This window comes from Eleutherodactylus coqui, chromosome 3 (assembly GCF_035609145.1).
Source record: "Eleutherodactylus coqui strain aEleCoq1 chromosome 3, aEleCoq1.hap1, whole genome shotgun sequence".
Classification (NCBI taxonomy): domain Eukaryota; kingdom Metazoa; phylum Chordata; class Amphibia; order Anura; family Eleutherodactylidae; genus Eleutherodactylus; species Eleutherodactylus coqui.
The window spans coordinates 278,887,979-278,909,261 of record NC_089839.1 but is presented as its reverse complement, the minus strand read 5'-3'; the positions used below and the strand labels follow the sequence as shown (position 1 = coordinate 278,909,261).

General features: G+C 42.7%; 1 protein-coding gene across 4 annotated transcripts in view; it reads left to right on the top strand.

Annotated features, from left to right (window-relative positions):
• PAPPA2 (pappalysin 2) overlaps nucleotides 1–20,171 on the top strand; it is a 208,633-nt gene extending 188,462 nt beyond the window's left edge. For all 4 annotated transcript variants that reach the window (XM_066597487.1, XM_066597489.1, XM_066597488.1 and 1 more), the window contains exons 19-23: nucleotides 1,888–2,020; nucleotides 2,335–2,444; nucleotides 5,518–5,589; nucleotides 16,998–17,096; nucleotides 19,562–20,171. In XM_066597487.1, coding sequence (XP_066453584.1) covers nucleotides 1,888–2,020; nucleotides 2,335–2,444; nucleotides 5,518–5,589; nucleotides 16,998–17,096; nucleotides 19,562–19,711 — 564 coding nt within the window. In that variant the 3' untranslated portion in view covers nucleotides 19,712–20,171. The remainder of the gene's footprint in view (nucleotides 1–1,887; nucleotides 2,021–2,334; nucleotides 2,445–5,517; nucleotides 5,590–16,997; nucleotides 17,097–19,561) is intronic.
• Nucleotides 20,172–21,283: the final 1,112 nt, after the last annotated feature.

Genomic DNA, 21,283 nt, shown 5'->3' with positions numbered 1-21,283 from the left:
CTTCAGATCGCGCTTATTTCAATGAGCCATTAAAAAAAAAAAAAACAACTTTCAACGTGGCGCTTTTTTTAGTCTTCCGATGTAAATTCTAAATAAACATTATTGATAGAAAATGGTTCTAATAGAAATCTTAACAGACGTATTGGTCAAGCAATGACGGTCAGCAGGAGACTAGTGTATGCAGCGGGGCACCGAGATCTGCATCTCTCCGCTGCCTGACTGTCACATCTACTGATGGCGCGTCTCTGACACGGACCACTTAGTATCAGCAGGAGGTAGGTGTTCAAAAAGGATATGATTTTAATATAACAGTTTTAGCACTCAAGTGTCACCACTGCTTGACATATCTGAACTGTGGGATAATTTAGTGCTGTTTTATCATCCTGTCAACTAAAGGAAGTGGAGAGTTCTATGAAATGATATTGATGTTTATACAGTTCAAATGTGAGCGTTTGGCTTCATAAATGATATTGCAGAATAGACAACATGGCAGCAATGGGCTCTACTGCTATGTACATTCGTGTTTTCTGAGGATTATTAGCCAAATGTACTTAAACAATAAAATGATACTGCCATACGGTGCCCAAATAATATCACAATACTGTACTAAAAGGGGTTGTCCAGTTGTAAGCTATTGGTAGTCTATCTCAGGTTAGGCCATCGATAGTAGATTAGTACATTCAAGTCAACCAAGATTGCCGTTGATCAGCTGTTTTCTGGGTTGGTGCATTTGTGAAGTGAGCTGTTTTCCGCAGGAAGTAGACAACTCTGTTCCCACTTTAGTGGCCAGGCTTGGTATTACAGTGCCCAAATAATATCACAATACTGTACTAAAAGGGGTTGTCCAGTTGTAAGCTATTGGTAGTCTATCTCAGGTAAGGCTATCAATAGTAGAAAAACTTTTAAAAGATTTTAAAAATACTTTTTTAATTGGTTTTCTTTAAACCTTTATGCTTGTTTGAATTTCTGTGCTTGTATTGTTTTCCAATGTACTGTAGACTGGAAGACTGGAATATTGAAAAATTCTGTCAGAGTTAAGTGGCAGGTGGTTTCTCAGCTCCTAACTTAGCATGCTCCCCTATCAGATCAAGAGGACAGAGAGCAGAGCAGAGAAAACTACTATTATAGAGGGCTGTATACCAGTGCTAGAGGACAGTGGAGGAAACCAGGAGCTATTATCAGCAGTGCGGGTGAATGGGACCAGCAGCTACTCAATGAGAAAGATGAAGAGACAGCTGTGTAGTATTGAGTAGGCATGGTTATGCTACACAGCCTCTGAAATAGGAGCAAGAATAATGGCTGAGCTTGTGCATGTTCATGAGAGAGACTAGCTGATCGGTGCTGTGAGTCAGAAACTTGAACATAGGAAAGCCTGCAAACCGAGTATGAGGCTTTCTAAATGCATAGGAAGGAAAACTTGATGCAAAAAAATAGATACGTTCACCTTAATTTTTTTCTGCAGGAAATAAGTAAGATATATGTGTATTGATTTTTCTTCATGCACAAAGGTTTCCATTTCCTTTAATGTTTTAGAAAAATGCCTTTAATAAAAATGTTTCCCCCAAAAAATACAGTAGTCCCAGCCCAGCCCTGACTGACTTTCTAATGTAGACCTAACTTTTTTCCCTTCAGCAACGTGAGTTGTAATTTTAACCCTATACCAGCCCATATCAGGCATTCTGAATTCGAGTCTTTCATATTTGAGGTGTCAAATTTGATCAGATCCCCTGCTACTATAGAGGTTTCACTATTTTTGTGTTTTCCATGATATGTTTTTCCATGAACCAATAGGATTATGAATGTAAGCATCTTGGACGGTCTTGGTTGAAACACTTCTTTCTTGAGGCATATTTCACAAAAGTTTCAAGGTGTCTTTATATCCTATAGGTAACTACAGTGTGCAGCAAAGATGGCACGTGGACAGAAAAACTAAGCCTTTGCAAGGACCTAACAGGGACATGTCCTTCACCCTCAGAGGTCAATGGTATCCACTACATGTGTAACCATGGACATGCAATCGGTGAGCTCTTTAGATGTTCAGACTCTACAAGGAGGATATTCGCAGCTTGTCTTTATTACAAACCTCGTGTTGAAATATTATTTTGAAAAAATTGACTCATATTTAGTATCACGTTCTTCTATCTTACTTGTAACATGGGGAATGTGCGTCAGGCTGACTTCTGTTGCCAGTGCTGAATTGAAGAATAACACGCCTTTGCAAATATGAATCACTGCTTGCTTCTTTTTCCTGTCATCTTTTTCTTATCAGTTTTGATTTAATACAAATTTTTGGAAAAAAAAAAAAGAACATTATTTTCTCTGATCTTCCTGCAGGAGCAAACTGCACGGCCTATTGTAACTATCCAACAAATGACCCAGTTATTTTACCCAAGAACATGACAGCAGATTCTGTAGAACACTGGATGAATCCTACCAAGGTGCAGGTATGATGTGAGCGCCTGTCCGGAAGACCTTTCTATAAAAAAGCTTCAATTTGATTTTCACATGACATGTATGATTCTTTATATGGTTTTAAACTATCCTTAGATGGGTTTTCTGGGCATTTTTTACTCATGACTAGAGATGAGCGAGCGTACTCGGTTCGGGTGTTTTTGCACTCGAGCACCGCTTTTTCCGAGTAACTGACTACTCGGATGAAAAGATTCGGGGGGCGCCGGGGGGCGGCGTGGTGGAGCGGGGGGTAGCAGTGGGGAACAGGGGGGAGCTCTCTCTAACCCCTCCCCCCCACTCCCTTCTGCAACCCCCCGCTCACCCCCGGCACCCCCCAAATCTTTTCGTCCGAGTAGTCAGTTACTCGGAAAAAGCGGTGCTCGAGTGCACAAACACCCGAACCGAGTATGCTCGCTAATCTCTACTCATGACCAATTCCCTGGATAGGTCCTGAGTAATTGATGGATGGAAGTCCACTGCTTAGGACTTCCGTCTATCAGCTGATCATCCTGACCATGGCCCTGAGCAAAAAGTATCTGGGCATCGCTCCCATTGATTTCAATGGGTGTGAAGCCGGCACTGCCAGTGCTTCTTCTGACTACTGATGATGCACATCAGTGAAAAAAGCTTAGAATACCTCTTTAATTCAAGATCTCAAGTTTTAAAGATATTAGAGGTGTAGCTATAGTGGGTGCAGATACATTGTAGCATTGTAGCAATCTCAACCGAGCCCTGGGACCTGAGGAAAACTAATGGCCTCTCCCCTACGTGAGAAGACACTAGAATGATAAATGTCATATTTAAGGCCTTGTTACAGATTTTGCACTGGGGCTTGGGAGCTCCAAGTTACGCCAGTGGAAGCACTGTCATGATGACTTATCGTAAGCATTAAAGAGGATCTATAATGGGATAATCCTTTTTAAAAGGGTTGTCCATGATTACAAAAAAATCCCTACTTTCTTAAAAAAAAAAAATCTGTTCTGCCTTATTTGTTCACAGGTTGGATGTGGTATTGTACCTCAGCCCCATTCAATTCAATAGAGCTGAGTTGCAACTCCTAGACTAAGTTGACGCAATACTGGAATAAAGCAGCCATATTTTTCGAATCATGGACTACCCCTTTAAACTAGGGCATCTGTTGGATGTTCCATTTGAATACTGCATTCTAGAACTTATACAGGCATTAAAGTGATGCCCCCAGCCCTGTACAAAGATGGCCGCACCTCTTCTCTGACTACATAATGCACACTCTACATTACTATGCATCATTAGTCAAAGAAAACACACACTGCTTTGATTAGCCACTGCTACTTATGTGAGCAGCACTGGCCAGTTAGAGTCACGTGTATTGTCTTAGGCTACAGTATGCATCAAGTAGTCATAACAGCATTGTGACCATCTTTGTTTGTCCAGGACTGGAGGGTGTCTTAAACCTTCTCAGATAATCAGTTAAGAGGAAGGCTCTGATTAGTGTTCCCCATTGCATTGCTTTTCAGTGAGCGCAGGACTACCCATAGGCACTGGTTTAGTGCTTTATGAGATCTAATGGATAGACTAGATAAAAAAGACTCATAAAAGACTCCCTTTATAGGGGTTATCAGACCTTAAAAAAGCAGTAAATTTGCTAAAATAACAATAGCAACAACAACAAAATTATTCACCTCTTCAATTCCCTGCCAATAAGTGCTTAAAGGGTTTTACAGTACTTAACTATTGATGAACCAAGTCATCAAGAGTTGATCAGTGGGAGCCCGCCATTTGAGATCCCCACCCATCATTTGTTCAACAGGCTCGCTGTGAGCTCGGACAGAGCCGGAAGCTGACAGCTTTGTCCACATGCAGCAGCCTGAATTGATAATGAAGGCACAACTCTGGTTGAGTTCAATGCAATAGCAACCCCAGCCACTGCAATATGGACAGAGCTTTCAGCTTCTGGCTCTCTCCACACTAACAGCAGGCCCAGCAAACAGCTGATCGGCAGGAATCACGAGTAGTGGACCCCCGCTGATCACCTATTGATGACCAATGCTGCGAATAGGTCATCTGTAGTTAAGTGCCAGAAAACCCCTTTGGGCTACAGCAGTCCTCCCAGTCTTGGTTAACAAGCAGCCAGTCATGAGTCATATCATGGATCCTATTACTGAGCGATTATGGGAGCAACTGTGCAGTACGTGCTCTCTTAAAGCTTCCCTTTGGCAAATCTTCATATACATTTGCTTGTTTTGGCTCAACTTATTCTATGACTGCAGTCTTATTTCATGGTTTACAACAAGTATATCTGCCTGTGTTGAAACATAGAATCATAGAATGGTAGAGTTGGAAGGGACCTCCAGGGTCATCGGGTCCAACCCCTTGCTCAGTGCAGGATCACTAAGTCATCCCAGACAGATATATAGAATCATAGAATGGTAGAGTTGGAAGGGACCTCCAGGGTCATTGGGTCCAACCCCCTGCTCAGTGCAGGATCACTAAATCATCTCAGACAGATATATAGAATCATAGAATGGTAGAGTTGGAAGGGACCTCCAGGGTCATTGGGTCCAACCCCCTGCTCAGTGCAGGATCACTAAGTCATCCCAGACAGATATATAGAATCATAGAATGGTAGAGTTGGAAGGGACCTCCAGGGTCATTGAGTCCAACCCCCTGCTCAGTGCAGGATTTACTAAATCATCCCAGACAGATATATAGAATCATAGACCGGTAGAGTTGGAAGATACCTCCAAGATCATCGGGTCCAACCCTCTGCTCAGTGCAGGATTCACTAAATCATCTCGTTTTTGTTATGCAAAAATCTTGGAGAGGAACAGTGAAAATTTGAATCTAGACTTAAAGCAACCCATTGGCCGTGGACAAACAAAGATGGCTGTACGGCTTCTCTGACCACCTGATGCACACTGCGGGCAGCACTGGCCTATCACAGCAGCATGTAGTGTTTTAGAACACCGATGCATAATGGACACAGTGTCCATTAGGTAGTCAGAAAAGCCGTGCGGCCATCTTTGTTTGTCCAGCCCCGGATGGTTACTTTAATTGCTTTTAACTATTTGTCATTTCTGTTGTCAGCATATTATGTGCACAGGAACTCTTCAGTGGTACCCAAATCCTTCTACTGTGCATTGTATTCCATCATGTGAGGTAAGACCACCATTCTATATTGTAAATGCCAATGCACTGTTCCACTTTGAATTATATCATTGTAATTTGGAGAGATATGTTCTCCTCCTTCATACTTCCTGAGGATGCTGTCATTGTTTTAACTAAGCTAAATTTTACATTTTGAAATATTTTACTGTAGATCATATAATCACTACTTTAGCTAAATCTACAATTAGGAATAGAGTTCCCAATAAAATGTGAAATCTGTCACAATATAACCTCAATAGAAGGAGTGAACCGACTGTGTCGCTATTGGATTTGGCTGAGCGCTCAACTGGGGGGTTGGGTCTCAGGGATAGTATTTATCGCCTTAAACCCTGCTTCAGAAGGTATGGACTGTAGGAACTCCCCATAGGTTATGTTCCTGGAGAAGTCCCTCATAGCAACCACTGATGGTGGAAGAGGGGGTGTTCAAATCTAAGAGCAGGCAGAGTTTAATTAGTATGGGGGCACAATTACTGGTCAGCAATAGCAATCAACTATCAAAAAACAAAATCAGTGAACAGTCAACTTATAGCAAATGGTAACTGCAAGGGGAAGATGGAAAAGTCTTATTTAAATAGGCAGGCATGCTCAGCCATTCCCCAAGCAGAAGCTTTTGGCTCCTGCTGGCTCTAAAACAGGGCAAGTGCATTAAACACATGTCCATTTAGCAGTCAGGACATAGCTATGCATAGAGTAGGTATGGTGGGCAACAAACGGAGATTGGATTGACTGCATGAGGCATTGTAGGCCTAATCACTTGTTGCTTTTCAATCTGGTGAGTCACACAGGTTAAAATGGTATGGTGTGATGGTAAGATGCACTAGGGCTGCTCTCTGATCCCTGGTGTAGGTGATCTTGGTGCAGTGCATTACCCCACATAAAGCCCAGAGAGTTTAAGGAAGAAGGTTAAACTCACATTCACTTGAAAATGAAATGTAAAGATACAACATTCGAGTATGAAAGCACTTCCCTTGACAACAGCTAATTTACTGTTCCAATAATAGTGGTGGCTGTAACCCCTCTCAAGCTATCCTCAAACTCCATACTGCACTATTGTGATGTCCTCGTGAGGTCTTCCAACCTCTGTAGTACACGGTTGTGATGTAGTCACAACCCTGGAGTTTGTAGCTTCTTCTAGGGAGATTTCCCACCCAAAGCATTGATCCTGTAGTGATCTGTATCCCATGTGTAGTTAAATCAGGTGTCAGGATAGCAGGCCTGTTGTTTACTCAAAAGTAGGCCTCCATGTTTGCTTCTCCTATGATGGGAGCAAAGCAGGTAGTTTCCTGATCTGAGCTAAGGGTGCATTTAGACATGGCTTTTGAACAATCATTTTGCATAAACTACTACTTGGTACTAATGCCTATTAGTACCAATTAGTAGTGTGTGAGTCGCCGGGAGCTGTATTCAGAGAACAGATCACCCACTGTTTTCTGAATAAATTCCCTTTTTTTTCTGCTGCAGGACTGACAGCTGAGACAATGTAATCAGCGCTCCCCGGGCGGAACACAGCGTTTGGTCCTTCTTATCAGCTGTTCTGCCGAACAATGGATTTCATGCAGAACTGAAATCCATCATTCGGCAGAAAACTGAAATGTGGCCACATTTACACGCAATGATTATCACTCAAAAGATGGCTTTTGAGCAAATTTTTAGCGATAACCATTGTGTCTAAATGGGCCTTAACTTAACCATTAACCAGCAGGACTCTAATCCACCACACTAGGTGTGTGCTTGGTTTACATAACCTAAACCTCAACCACTAACCTAGCTCTGATTGTTTAGTAAGCGTGGGATTACAAACTGTGTTGATTAACCCAAAGTGTGCTTATTAAACTAAGCCACAAGCTATAAAACACATTATACAGTGGGAAATAGACATTTAAAATTCAGCAAGCATTTTAAAGACCTAAACACCATAAACAGTGGAAGATAAAGGGTACTAATTTGTGATGTCAGTCTTAGGTTGGAGCACAGGTCAGCACCCCACAGGAGGGGGTTGATTGAGCTGGCTGAGTGTGGATTTCCCCATCCAGCCAATTCCCCGGGTCTCAGACCCCTGTGTGTTGGATGCTTGTGTCTCCAGACACCCCTCCTTAAGGGAAGGTACTGTTAGGGTGTGCTGCTGGGATCTGTTCTACATGGGTTTCCAGCAGCGCAGCTCCAACGGTGGGGTTTGGTGTGGATTTCTCCAGCCAGCCAATCACCACTGGTCTGCTGCTCATATATACCAGCTCCTCTGCTAGAGACTGCTTGGCTTTCCTCTGTTCAGTGTGAACAGTGTCATGTTCCTACATGTTGGTGCATGTAGCAGACGTGTTGTGTGAACAGTCCTGTTCAGAGTGCATGGTGTGCTGTGTTGTATGCAATCCCTGGCATGATTTTAGTCCTGCTGTGCTTCGTGTATCATCTAGGTCTAGGGAGGTCCCTAGGTTGCAGCGCTAGGGTACAGCACTTGACGTTATTGGCGCTCCTTTAAAAGGCCTTCACACAGATCTAAGCAGGCTGTATGAGAGATAAAGAATCATTAATATGATTCTTTATCACCCATAAGTTTTCATTATTGTTGGCAGAACATCCTTTGTTTGCAGAGGGAGGTGTCATGCAGACATTGATGATTTTTGGTTCGGCATAAAAGATGCAATCGCATTTGCTTGGATTGTGGACTAATTGGCCTCAGCTTCACAAAAGGCAGTAATTAGGAAAATGAACATTCAGACAAATGTTCACCCCCAATCATTGGTCTTAACATTTTGCAAACAAAATCACACAACTAGGGCTGGTGTATATATGCTGCTCCCTTGCCACTCCCTGGTCTCTGTCGGAGGAGCTCTATTCTGTAGACACTTTTCTGTCCATAACCTCCTATTCATTGGAGCTGATATAAAGCACACACACACACTGCTGCAAAGTCTGTACAGACATTACAGGAAGGAAGTGTGTGCATCCAAAATGGCGGTGACATTTAAACAAATTAGTAGTTAAAGCATCGAAGCATAATACACAAATTTTTCTTCAATATACTTTGATTATTTGGGAGAATAGATAAAAAACAAGGTTTTAGCGCAACCTTTCTGCATAGAAAATGACACAATTGAGGTCAACAACCTGACCTCTCACTTAATAAAATAACCAGCAAGTATGACCCGTTTCGAGGTTGGCTCCTCTTCCTCAGATATCCTAAACAGTACACATCTTTGTCTATGGGGGATGCTTAGTTATGCCCATTAGGGTTTAGTCCCACAAGCGCATATACGCCGCGTTTTCACGCCCGGGTGCATATGCGGTACCCATGTGAAGCATTGGTTTCCAATGCAGCTGTTCACATGGGCGAATATACGGTGCGTAAATACGCCAGCAGCGTGAAAAATAGAACATATACGCGACCGGCGCATAGACACTCAGCCAAAACATAGACCTGGAACTATGCTTTGGCCAATATACGCCGGCGAGTCCTATAGACTCTTATAGGAGCAGGGAAAGAGAAGGGAAGGGGAGGCATTTTTGCAGCGTCCAACACTGTGAAAAGCTAACAGGTGCCTATATATATTTTTTTTTCGCTAAAAACAGAAAGCTTGTGCCAAATCTCAGGGTTTTTTTAAAATCAGTCTTCACACTTGATATCATGTCCGCTTCCTCTAGGTGATACTTCCTTCGGGGATGGCGGCACCTTGTCTACTTTCATTTGTCTCATCACACATCTGACCACCTATGAACATATTACTGTAGCTGTCAAGACAGGGTCTGGGATAATGGAAGTCCCTGAGAAAACCCCCAACCCCTGTCCCTGCCTACTTGGCCCCCTGGGCTAAACCCCAGGGTGACAACTGGGCGGCGGTCCCTACACTAAACTAGGGAAGCGGGACACGGAAACGACAAACAGGCACTGGAGACAAACAAACAGTAGAATGGTCAGACTATCCGGGTCGGCAATAGGAGGGTACGCGGTACAAAGGGGTCAGGCAAAAACAAAGTCAAGTCCAGAAAGCAGAAAGTCAGAAAGCCGGGGTCACAAGAGGAGTCAAAACAATACATGGGTGCAGCTGGAAGACCAAACTAACACTGGCAACCATTTGTACACACAGGTTTAAATCCTGTCAGAGCTCCCGCCCCAGCAGCTGATTGGGGCGGGGAGTTTGATAGCCACCGGGAACACCTAGCCCCGCTGGGGACCCAGCCCTGCGGGAGACGGAGAAGAAGATGAGTGCCAGGTTGCCATAGAGCCAAGGATGCGGCACGGGGCGGCCCTCGTCGCGTTCCTAGCAACCCAGTGACGCGGAGGAGCCTGGCAGCCAGGGGAGATGACAAGGACTGGGGCTCCTCTGCGCCACGTGGCAGCTGCCTGAGGGAACAAACCTGTGAGCCGCCAGTCCTGATAGTAGCTCACTATAGCTAACCAGTTATGGGTGCTCCACCCTTTTTCATTCTTCTCAGCCACTAAATCTAATTAATTAAAGCTACGAGAGATCCCCTTTAACTAAGTAATTAGAGAAAGCACCAAATTTGGAAATTCAAATTCTTATTTTCAGGTATACGAAAAAATGTCTTCCATTTACAAGACATCCATACATGGATGCCATGTAATTAACTTCATCTCAGCCAAAAATAATCCCCTCTACTAACTCTACTATAGACTGTTTACTGCCAGTATAAGAGAAAATTACTTTTTTTCCCCCCTAGAAATGATCTGCCGTTTTCCCTTGAACAATCCCTCTAAGCCAACACATGCTCTGTCTGTTTCATTTGCATTAAATTTCTTTTTAATATTTTCATGTAGAATTTATGTTTTGTTAATTCGAGCAAAATGAGATCACCACAAAGTCTTTTGTTTTTGTGCTGTTGAAGCTGAACTCAGAAAAAAATCCTCAGTGCTGACAAAGATGAGACTTTCTGGCAGTAATACAGCTTTGAAAGTACGGAGCCATATGTCAGCTGAACTGACGGGTTTATAAGCACATGTTCTGGGATTTACTAAGTGTCAATGACTTCAGTGGCAATTTATTTCCAAATCAGGGTGTGATATCTCTCATTAGTGCCTGGTGAATCTGCTCCGCGGAGAGTGATTTACTTCTGCAAAGAGATCGAATGATCTTTGAAAAGGAAATTAAACACAACCATCTTTTTTAAGTAAAATCTTGCAACATTTTCGGAGAATATAAATTCCTGGCAAATAGAGAACATTAGGTGAGATTTTGATTGGGGGATCATTTGATTTGGACTTGTGCTGTACATAATGTCTTTTAAATAGAATTTTACACAAGAGTGGGGACCATGTTAAAAGATTTCAAATCATAATTACGGAACTTTATGTCCGGCTCCTCTGTAACTTATCTCTCCTCTAAATGTCAGTTTAGTCATCATGCTGGGTCAAGGTTGTCTAGCGAGACATAAGTTGCAGACACCTGTCTAGGTCGTATTGTTATTGATGGTGACTGATCAGACAGTCGACAGTGCAAATGGAAAACTCATTTACATAACATGCATGCAGAAAAAAGGAAATGGTTAGCGAGTCAGTGGTAGAATGCAAGCTATTGTCTGAGTCATTAAAAGCCTGCTAGAGGTAAGGCACATTTAGACACAATGATTATCGCTCAAAAGTCGCTCAAAAGCCGTCTATTGAGCGATAATCGTTGTGTGTAACTGCACTTATATCGTGCAGTTTTCGTTAAGCCATCACTCATCGTTGTCTTTCAGCGTGCTAAAAGATGACAATGAGCCTTATCAGGGATTCACAGCGGGATACAGCTGATACTATTGTTTCAGCTGTATTCCGCTCCCTGATGACAGGCTGGGTATGAAGAACAGAGCGGTTCAGCTCAGTTCTCCATACCCCGCTCTGCTGTATAACAGCCGGGCGCTTGGAGCAGAGAACAGCTGGATGCAGAAGACAAGCGAGAACACCCCGCTTGTCTTCTGCAACCTCCGCTTGGAGCGCTCGGCTGTATAACAGCCGGGCGCTCGGAGCAGGGAACAGCTGGATGCAGAAGACAAGCGGGGACACCCCGGTTGTCTTCTGCATCCTCCGCTCGCAGTGCAAGGTGATCGCTCAAAGTTTGAGGGATCATCTTGCGCTGTAAATGACACAATGTTATCATTCAAAAGTTGCTCAAAAGACATCTTTTGAGCAATAATCGTTGTGTCTAAATGGGCCTTTAGTAGTTCCATTTTACAATTGTGTGATTAATCATTGGAACGAGCAAAACAGTAAATGTGTCGTTTGCCTTCAGACGATGCCTGTTTACACACAGATAATTGTTTACATTTTTTCATCTCATTCATTACATTGTTGGTTTGTCAGGGAAGTCTGGAAATGCATGAGATAACGTTTTCCCTGAAAGTAAGCCCTGCCCAATTTTTCGGGGGAGGCTTGAAATATAAGCCCTACTCCAAAAATAAGCCCTCCCTAAAGTACATGAAACAAAAACCATCATTACTCACCTGGCCTATGGCATCTGACTCCCTCGTGATGGTCCCCGGAGCTGCGGCAAGCTACCATGTCCTCTGCCCTGAGAAATCCTCTTCTTTCTGGGGACGGGGCTTTGAATACCCCACCTCTAGCAAAGTGTGGCTGAAAATCCCATTGAGTGATAGGCAGCCATGACCAAGTCAATGAGTGAGAAACAGAAAGAGGAAGTTGAGAATCACCTCCAAGACACTAAAAAGATAATCAGGGAGGCGCTTCAACCAGTTAACTGGGGGGTGACGTTGGGTGGTCAGAACAAGTGAATTGAAATAAAGTTAAATAAAATAAAATGGGACTTACCCGGTGTATGGTGGAAACCCCTGTGGAGAGGAGTCCCACCAACACCTCCTAGTCCAAGTTTGCTTGTCAGACCTCTAAAGGGTCTTACTCCTCTGGTGTCGACCAGGTTCCTGGGTTGTTGGAGTTTGCTGCAGAGCTTCTGTGTCCAATAGTGGATTGGACCCACAATAACGTGATGAAGGTAGAAAAAAGTTTGAAAAATACTCTTGCGCTGTCTCAACAAACAACCGAATTTGACAATGTAATATTGTCTAAAAGATTTATTAGAGTACAACGCGTTTCGTCGCGTAAGAGCGACTTTATCAAGTACATCTAATAAATCTTTTAGACAATATTACATTGTCAAATTCGGTTGTTTGTTGAGACAGCGCAAGAGTATTTTTCAAACTTTTTTCTACCTTCATCACCTCCAAGACACTGACGTCTACCCCATATTCCAACAAGCACCCAACCCTCCATCTACTAGATACGGAACATAAGGAAAATACCAATTCAACCATCTACAAGCACAGACCTGAACGCAAGCGTTGCATAGCTCCTTGCAGTTGAAATACTGCCCTTTGAGCTAGTGCACTCAGTGATGCTCATTGCTAATCCACAGTACCAGATTCCCAGATACCATGCCTTTACCGAAAAGCCATCCATGCTGTGGACCGCCATGTGAGTGATAACAAATCCCTGGCATTGAAGAATGCAGGCAGGTGCACCTGACCACAGACACATGGTTCAGCAAGTGTGGCCAGTGGAGTTACATGTCCTTAACAGCACGCTTGTCAATGTCCTGCAGGTGGGGCATGAAGCCAAAAGTGGTGGTCCAGGTTCCATGGTACCCCAAGGCCACACCGTGTCGTCAAGGTGCTGTTGCTGGTGGAACTGCTGCTGCTATCCTTATCCTGCATCTGCCATATTTCTTCCTCCTTCTCCCAAAACAAAAATTTTCTAAAGCACAAGAAACAGATGCAAACAGTATTTTTAAAACAAGAAGCACACCTGCTGTCTTGCATAGCGTAATTTTTAGTAGCTCTACAGCTAGTCCTTGGAGTATGCCCATGATTGAGTGTTGTATTCACCTGGCAGAATTTGTCCTTGTAAAAATTATGACATCACGGTAAAAACAAGCACCACACTTGACGTCTTCCTCAGTGCAATCTTTGATCTACAAAACCCAGTATGGACCTTCCTTTGTTTTCAGTGACACCTGTGTGCTAAGATTGACCTCTATACCACTGTACACTTTTTTGACCAATTTTTGGGAGGAGCACAGTGTTTCGCAGATGTGTGGCTGAATTCTTATGCAGTATAGGGGGCTTTGACTGAATTGGGGACCATATAGAGGGCAAATTAGTGAAATTGGTTTTTGCTACCATTGACTTTAATGGGAGTCGGAATTGGCGGGTCCAATTCACGATGATTTTGGTGAAATTGGCCCGATCCCGATATGAACTAATTATTCTACTAATCGCTCATGACTATTGTGTAACTCTGTCTAAGGCTTTATTTACATGAGCATATACCGGCCCTTCTTTCACGCCCTGCCGATATACGCTGCCCATCTGATGCATTGTAAACCAATGCATCAGTTCAGATGGGCATATTCCCATGGCGTAAAAGCACCTGGCCCGCCAAAATAGCACATAGGAGCGCATTTCTGTAGGGCGCTTTTAAGTCAGCTGGGAAAGATAGTTCAGGTACTATCTTCCTGGCCGGAATACGGTGGTGGCTCCTATAGACTCCTATGGGAGCCTATGTTAGCTGCTAGAGAAGGAAGGTAGGAGGGAGTTTTGCAGCGTGTCTGCTGAACTCCAACGCTGTTCTCTCCTCTCCACCCCTTTCCATCTGTTTGCAATGGGAGTGGACAGGACGGGGTTGGAATTGGTTGCCCAGCTCTTGCCCTATCCCACTTCTTCCCATTGTTGACAGCCAACAAGGGGCAGAGATGGGGTGGGAGCGTAGCACACTAGCTCCCCCCATCCTGCCCCCTCCCCTTGCTGAGAGCTGGTGAGTGGGTGGAAAGGGGGAGGCAGTTTAGCAGAGCTAAACTGTCTCCCCCCGCCGACGGTATCTCGGGCTCAGCGTATACTCGCCAGACCCAGGCCATCTGAAGGAACATTAAAACAGGAGTTTTAACGCCCGGTTACAGGAATTTTGTCCGCACTGTGGCCATGACACGGCCAGCTGAAAATCGTCATGCTCGTGTTAAAGAGCCCTGAGAGCCATAAAAGCCCTGTATAACACTCTCAGAGCTTTGCAGAGCTTTTATGGTTCTTAGGCAGCATTATAAACCAGTTTTAGGGATTGTGGTGAACTTCTGGTTTGGTTAAAACTAATTTGGTCAGAACCAAACTTTTTGCAAAAGTTTGTTAAATCGTCCAAAGCACACTTTTCAGAAGTTTGCTCAATACTGTCCAGAGGTTAATAGATGAAAGATGGACAAGCCAAAAAATCCACTTCCAAATGTAGACTGAATAAAGAGGTGGTGATATATGTACAGATTGCTCATTTGATGTGTATGGGAGTTATGAAAAAAGATAGGCAAGCTTACAATGGACCCTCAAGGATGTGCGCTAAATGTCTACAGTGGGTATCTTATTTTAAAGTGGGGCAATAAATATGTTTAATATAGAATTTCCATCCACCAAAACTTTGACTAGGGCGTCTCATCCAGTCAGACAGAGTTCTGCTTTGATAAGAGGCACGTATCCCCAACCTGCAGTCTACAGACAGATGTCTGGTTTTGTTAATATCCCTAGTCATGTTGCAAGAACTTAAAGGGTAGCTTCCTGAAATAGGCGGCACTAGCCAGAAAACTTCCTTATTTCCAGAAGAGAGCTAATTTGAATACTTCTTTACCATGGAGCATTCCCAATGAGATTTTGTGTACAGCTGGGTCTCCTTAATAAGAACCAGTACTCCCCTTCCCAAAGCTATTTTCAGTATAGTAATAGACCATCATTTTCGGAAGTCTGGTTTGTACACTGAATGTAGTTAAAATTCTTTTCGAAGTGCTGAAACTTCTAAATATTCACTTGGAATATTTTATGCATGAGCAACCGGTGTGTTCACTATAATTCTCCTTTAGTACTCCACTAATCCCAGTAAACAAGTTTAATTGAGGAACTGGTGATAAAAGAATTTTTGTTTGGAAACCACTGGTGTTTTAGCTGGTACAGCCATATTTTCTGCATCTGTAGCCTGAAGCAGAATCAACTTGTTCCATTGCAAATGAGCATGTGTGAGCTGCATACAAATGTGTATTAAGTTCATTAATGTATTTTCTATTCAGATCAGTCCCTACTGTTTAAAATCTTTAATATTTGAATCTTCTGATGGTTGAACACTATTTCTCCATATTGTACGTTTATAGATATTTACTGTATCTGCTGTTGAATAAACAACTGAACTACGTGGACGTGTTAATAGTTTATGAAGTTTTTATTGGGTTTATCATTGTATTACATTATACATACACTTTTTAAGCACTTCAGCTGAAATATCATGAAATTTCATTATTTAAAGCACTAAGCTTCATGCAAGGGGAACACAACCTTGACCTTTAGTAATAGTTATTTGTAAAAGCCGTATCATCACCTCTTCTGACCCATATTAAAAATTCTACATAGTTGGAGGTAATCTTTGAATCTCGTCAAACTATTATGCTTTGCTGGTGAACGTGTCTGAGGAGGGCCAGGGAGGAAATAGAGGGTGGGCAATTGCCCCTTTTGCCCTTCCTATAATTCAACCCTGGGTTTGTGCTTAAAAAATGCATTTAGCTGAATTCTTCTCACCGCATTGATTGGACTTTGGTCTGTTATTAAAGGGCTTGTCCCATGAAAATAGAGGATCCCCAAAATCATGAGAATATGGGTTCTGAGTGTTTTCAGATGAATGCATCGGTGGTCAACATCTCTATGGGAATGCTGGAGATAACTGAGCACTTCTACTCGTCTCTGGCAGTCCAACTGAAATGAATGACTAGGCATGACCACTACTTTTTACATTCAAGGACCCTTCACACTCCCATTCTGATGATTGATGAGGTTCCCAGCAGTAGGAATAAGCTACTTTTGTTGGAAATGATAGACACAACACTTTTAACAAAATCTCATATTATTAAGAAAGTCAGTCCAATTTTAAGTTTTTCTAGTAAAGTCCTGTCCCTTTTTGAGACCAAGAGACCTTTGTGAGGTCTCTGGAATGCAATAAATTGCTCGCTTCTTGTTTAAACCAATGTTTTCAGCTGCAAATTATCCTGTTATCTCTAGAAAAACAGATTTCCGTAGACAGAGCATTGGGTCTCACCACATCCAGCATTTTACCTTCCCTTTGACAAGCAATTTGGATTTGCCTATTGTTTGCGCACTATGTAAATGGTTGGGTTCAGTTCAGCATTTTCTTCTCTTACAGAAGGAGATATAACAAATGCTGAAGCTCTTAGTCTGCTAACAGTATCTCCCATTTATCCACCTACACATCAGGAATGTATCTAACAGACAAAGCATTTCATCTGAACAATTTTCTGCAAGCAATGAAAAAAAAATATTGTTCTCGCTCTACCCTTAGAGTCAAGGCTGTAAAGGTTACGTATTTTCTATTGATTTCCTTGGTGTATTGTGGTGACTGACTCTGTGTTCCTGTGTAGCCCTTTCAAGCAGATGACTGGTGTGACATAACTAATAACCGAGCGTATTGTCAGTATGACGGAGGGGACTGCTGTGCCTCCACTGTATCCTCACGCAAGGTAAGGAAACAATTCAACTAGCGGGTCATATCTTATTCCACAATGCACCTTTTCTGTACATGCACAATTGCATCATTGTGCCACAATTGCCATTCAGCTGATAGAAAATGAAAATCCATTTTCCTGCTAGAGATATGTGGAATTGCAATTGTAGCTTCTTGTATCAGCAACAGGGCTATACTCACTGTTGTATAGAGTGAAGCCAACAATTTTTGGGTTGAGATGGCATTCTGTGATATGGGGATTGAATTGTCATCCACCTGCCTTGTATAATGCCAATGATGTTGTCAGTGTAGAAATAAACCATCAAGACATTATTTTGTATAATGAAATAACTAAAATAGGAAATCGGGACTTGCACATTGTGTAGCTATTCTCTGGTAGATAAGGTAAAGTCACCTGGTGCTAGCACCTAGTCATGACTGACTCCTGGAGTGATGTCACATTGTGACATTTTCTTGGCAGACTGTTTTTGTGGGGTGGTTTCTTATTGCCTTCCTCAGTCATCTTTTACCCCCCTGAAAGCTGGGTACACATTTTACAAACCTTGGAAGGATGGAAGACAGAGTCAACCTGGAGAAGGCTACATTGGGATTGAACCCACAACCTTCAGGTTGTGAGCGAGAGCTCAGGACTGCATTTCTGCTGCTCTAGCACTCATGCTAAATAGCACTGTCTCCATATAAGTCAATGCTTCATTGTATAGCTTATGCAAGTCTTATAGAGCAGTGGCTCCCAATTGGTGGCTCATGAGCCAAATGTAACTTTCAACCTCTATGGCAGCATCAATGGCTAAAAAGACCTGTTGGGCTCTGTTTTAACCACTGTCAAAATTTCAATTTCATCCATTTCTTCCATCATAGGAAAAGAAAGATTAAAATAACAGAGTACTGGATGCTTCATATGATGGACATCAATGGCGCCTGATGGTCCTTATTGACTACAATAGGTTCCATTGGGTTTCTGTCATGGTGTCTGTCATTTGCTAAAAAAATAGTGCTGCACAATGTGCTATTTTATCCGGAATTTATGATAGAATTCCCTGATGTGAATAGAACTTTAGTTCTAATAGCTCTTTCAAATGAATTCAGGAGTTTTAACCTATACCTACACTATCCTACAAAATTAATTGGATACCTGAACAAGAACCAAAGATAGTTTTTATTTGCATATGTTAATACTTAGTGGGGCCAGGCATCCAACACACCCAGGTACATCCATTGATTTGAAGATGGAGTAGTGTGGTTTGTTACTCCATACAACTTTCTTCCACTGCTTAACTGTCTAATGATGATGCTCCTTGCACCATTGTAGACGGGCCAATGCATTTTTTTTAGAGAGCCCCACTAAGTATTAACATATAGCAGCTTGCTGGTAAAGCTCACCATGTTGTATAGTGGGGCCTCCTTCAGTCCTAATGACATCAGATTCTCTCCATCGCATGCTTTCTACTAATGTCTGATACTCTTCAGCTGGTATTTTCTTCTAATCATCCTGCAAATGCCCGAGAAATTCTCTGGTGTGGAGGAGCCCGGGGAGCACCTTTTGCCTGAGTGTTGTGCCAACAGTTAAGTACGGCGGAGGTTTTCTTATGGACTCGGGCTGTTTTATGTAGCATGGTCTCCGTCCTCTGGTTATAATGGAAGAACCATGAACACGGAGGTCTACCTTGACATTCTATACAACAATGTGCTGCCAACAATATAGCAGTACTCTGGGAATGGTCAGCAATACTTCCAATGAGACATCATGCCTTGTCACAAATTCAAAGCAGTTTTACGTTGGTTTGAGGATATGGATGTTGCACGATTGAACTAGCTTGCCAGAGTCCTGACCTGAAGCCTACTCAACATCTTTGGGATAAACTGGAACATTGGGTCAGGAAATATGAGCAGCATCCATTGTCCTTGAGAGAACTCGCCAAAGGTTTGCATGATGAATGGAGGGAAATACCAGTCAAACTGTATCAAATGTTAGAAGAAAGTATGCCATGGAGAGTATCTGTTGTTATTAGGATCAAAGGAGCCCCACTAAGTATTAACATATGCAAATAAATACTACTTTTGATTCTTGCTCAGGTGTCCAATTATGTTTGGTAGGATAATGTATACAACATGGTGTGCTTTACCAGTGAGCTGCCTTACTATAACTTCAACTTCAATCAATTGACTTCCATGGATCTGGTTTCTCTAATGCTTAGAAGTCAACAGTAATTGCCAGGGAAAATTCCATGCAGCCACTTATTTCCCATGCACTAGCCTTTAAAGAGGAAATATGGTATTGCATGGTATTGCATGGCGCCCATTGAAATCAATAAGCAGAGCGAGGATCTTGCTGTTGACTATAGGAAATGGCAATAGCTTCTACACACAATGGCAGTAGGGAAACCAAAATGCAGTACCTCTGTGTATATAAATATCATCATCACTAAACTGTACTTGTACCTATTGTCCTTCATGTTGCAGGCTGAAGTCGTTCTTTTTGCGGCTGAGTGCGAGACGGATGAATGTACATGTCGTGACCCAGAAGCAGTGGAGAACAGATCTCAAAGAACTGACTGGCCGGTATTCCCTCCATCAGAAATCGGGGAGATAGTGTATCCGCCACCGACTTGAGAGACCTCTATAAACAGTAAAACCTCACGGCCAACAAATGTCAGCTTCATCAATAAGTCTTATCAACACTCAGAGTCTTCGCTACTGAAATATTTCAAGCAGTTCATGAATCCAGATGACCTGGATAGAATATGGAAGTGGAAGTTTAGAACGTGTGTTCTTGGCATTACGGTTGAGACGTACGCACAGAAACTTTGTTATCCTTACCTCCATCTGTTATTTACCAAATGTAGACTGATATTCCAGAGCACTTTTAATTATTGCATTCTGACATCTGCCCACTCAGTATAGACTAAGACGTAGTGATCAAAGGCAGATATCATACCCTTCATGTCTCAGTATTTTGTCCAATCATTTGCATGACCACAGTATGTTGTGTATATTGGATTTGTATTGGATAGCAATCGTCAGTATCCCTGCAGTCCAGGTATTTTATAAGATTATAATATATGAATAAATACAAGGGTATTAACATATTTGAGGTTTGTTATATTTAATTATTTATTATCCTCCTCTCACAATGGTATGTCAAAGGAAGTTTCTACCTTTGTGGAGATTTACTTTTTGGCAATTTAAATTCCTGTGGTTGGTTTTCATCGATCAGCTTTGATCATGTAATACAGGCGCTGGTCAGAACACCTGTGCAGGTTGATTTGCTGAGCTGATGGGCACCTGGGAAATGAGTAGTCACATGTTGGACTCGGAGAGGTACCCAGACTTGCCTTAAAAGCTCTTCTGTCACACCCAGAAAAAGAAGACTCTGGATGCCACCAACATAATGCTGTAGAACAGGGGTGTCCAACCTGCGGCCTGTTGGCCATGTACAGCTCAAAAAGCTATGAATGCAGCCCACAGGGGTAGATTGGCCATTTACTGCACCACTAAAGAACCCACTGGGCCTACCTCTCTGTGGGTCAGTGATAACTTAATTACATGTAACCAGCCCAGTCTATAGGAAGCGCAGCAGCCTGCCTGCCCAACTAGTATTGTGTTTGCTTGGGGTGGGCACTTACAGTTCAGTTGCTGTTGTTGCTGCTCCAATTTGAAGGAAAGTCACTGTAGATAGGAGAGCCAATAGAGAGCCATACTGGCCAAGTCTAAGCCAGAGAGTGCCCTCATTACTAGTCTTATCTCCAGGCCATGCTGATCATGTGATATGCTGTCAGCCTGAAGTTATCGGGTGTACTCAGCTGAGTAGAAGTGAGCTGTCTTCCACCACTGTTAGCTCAACCTCTTCCAGCTCCCTCTCGAATTCTCTCTCAAGCTGCTTTTAGCATCACATCCAAGAGACACAGGTATGGTATGTCTCAGGCAAAAGACAACAGTACTCAGAGTATGCAATGAGAATTATTAGGTATCAGGGTTTACATATATGAATCCAAAACTAGAGTTAACGCAACAACAAGGAATGTTCAACAAAGGTCTGCTGATTTCCTGTTAGCTCTCATGTTGATGCCCACAAAAGTAAAACATCAATCACAAAAACACTACATCCTCCTCATTATTCTGCAGAAAGTAGTTAGGTGTGTGTCTGCTGACTGATTCTATGCAAGATTTTCAGTGCATATAAGA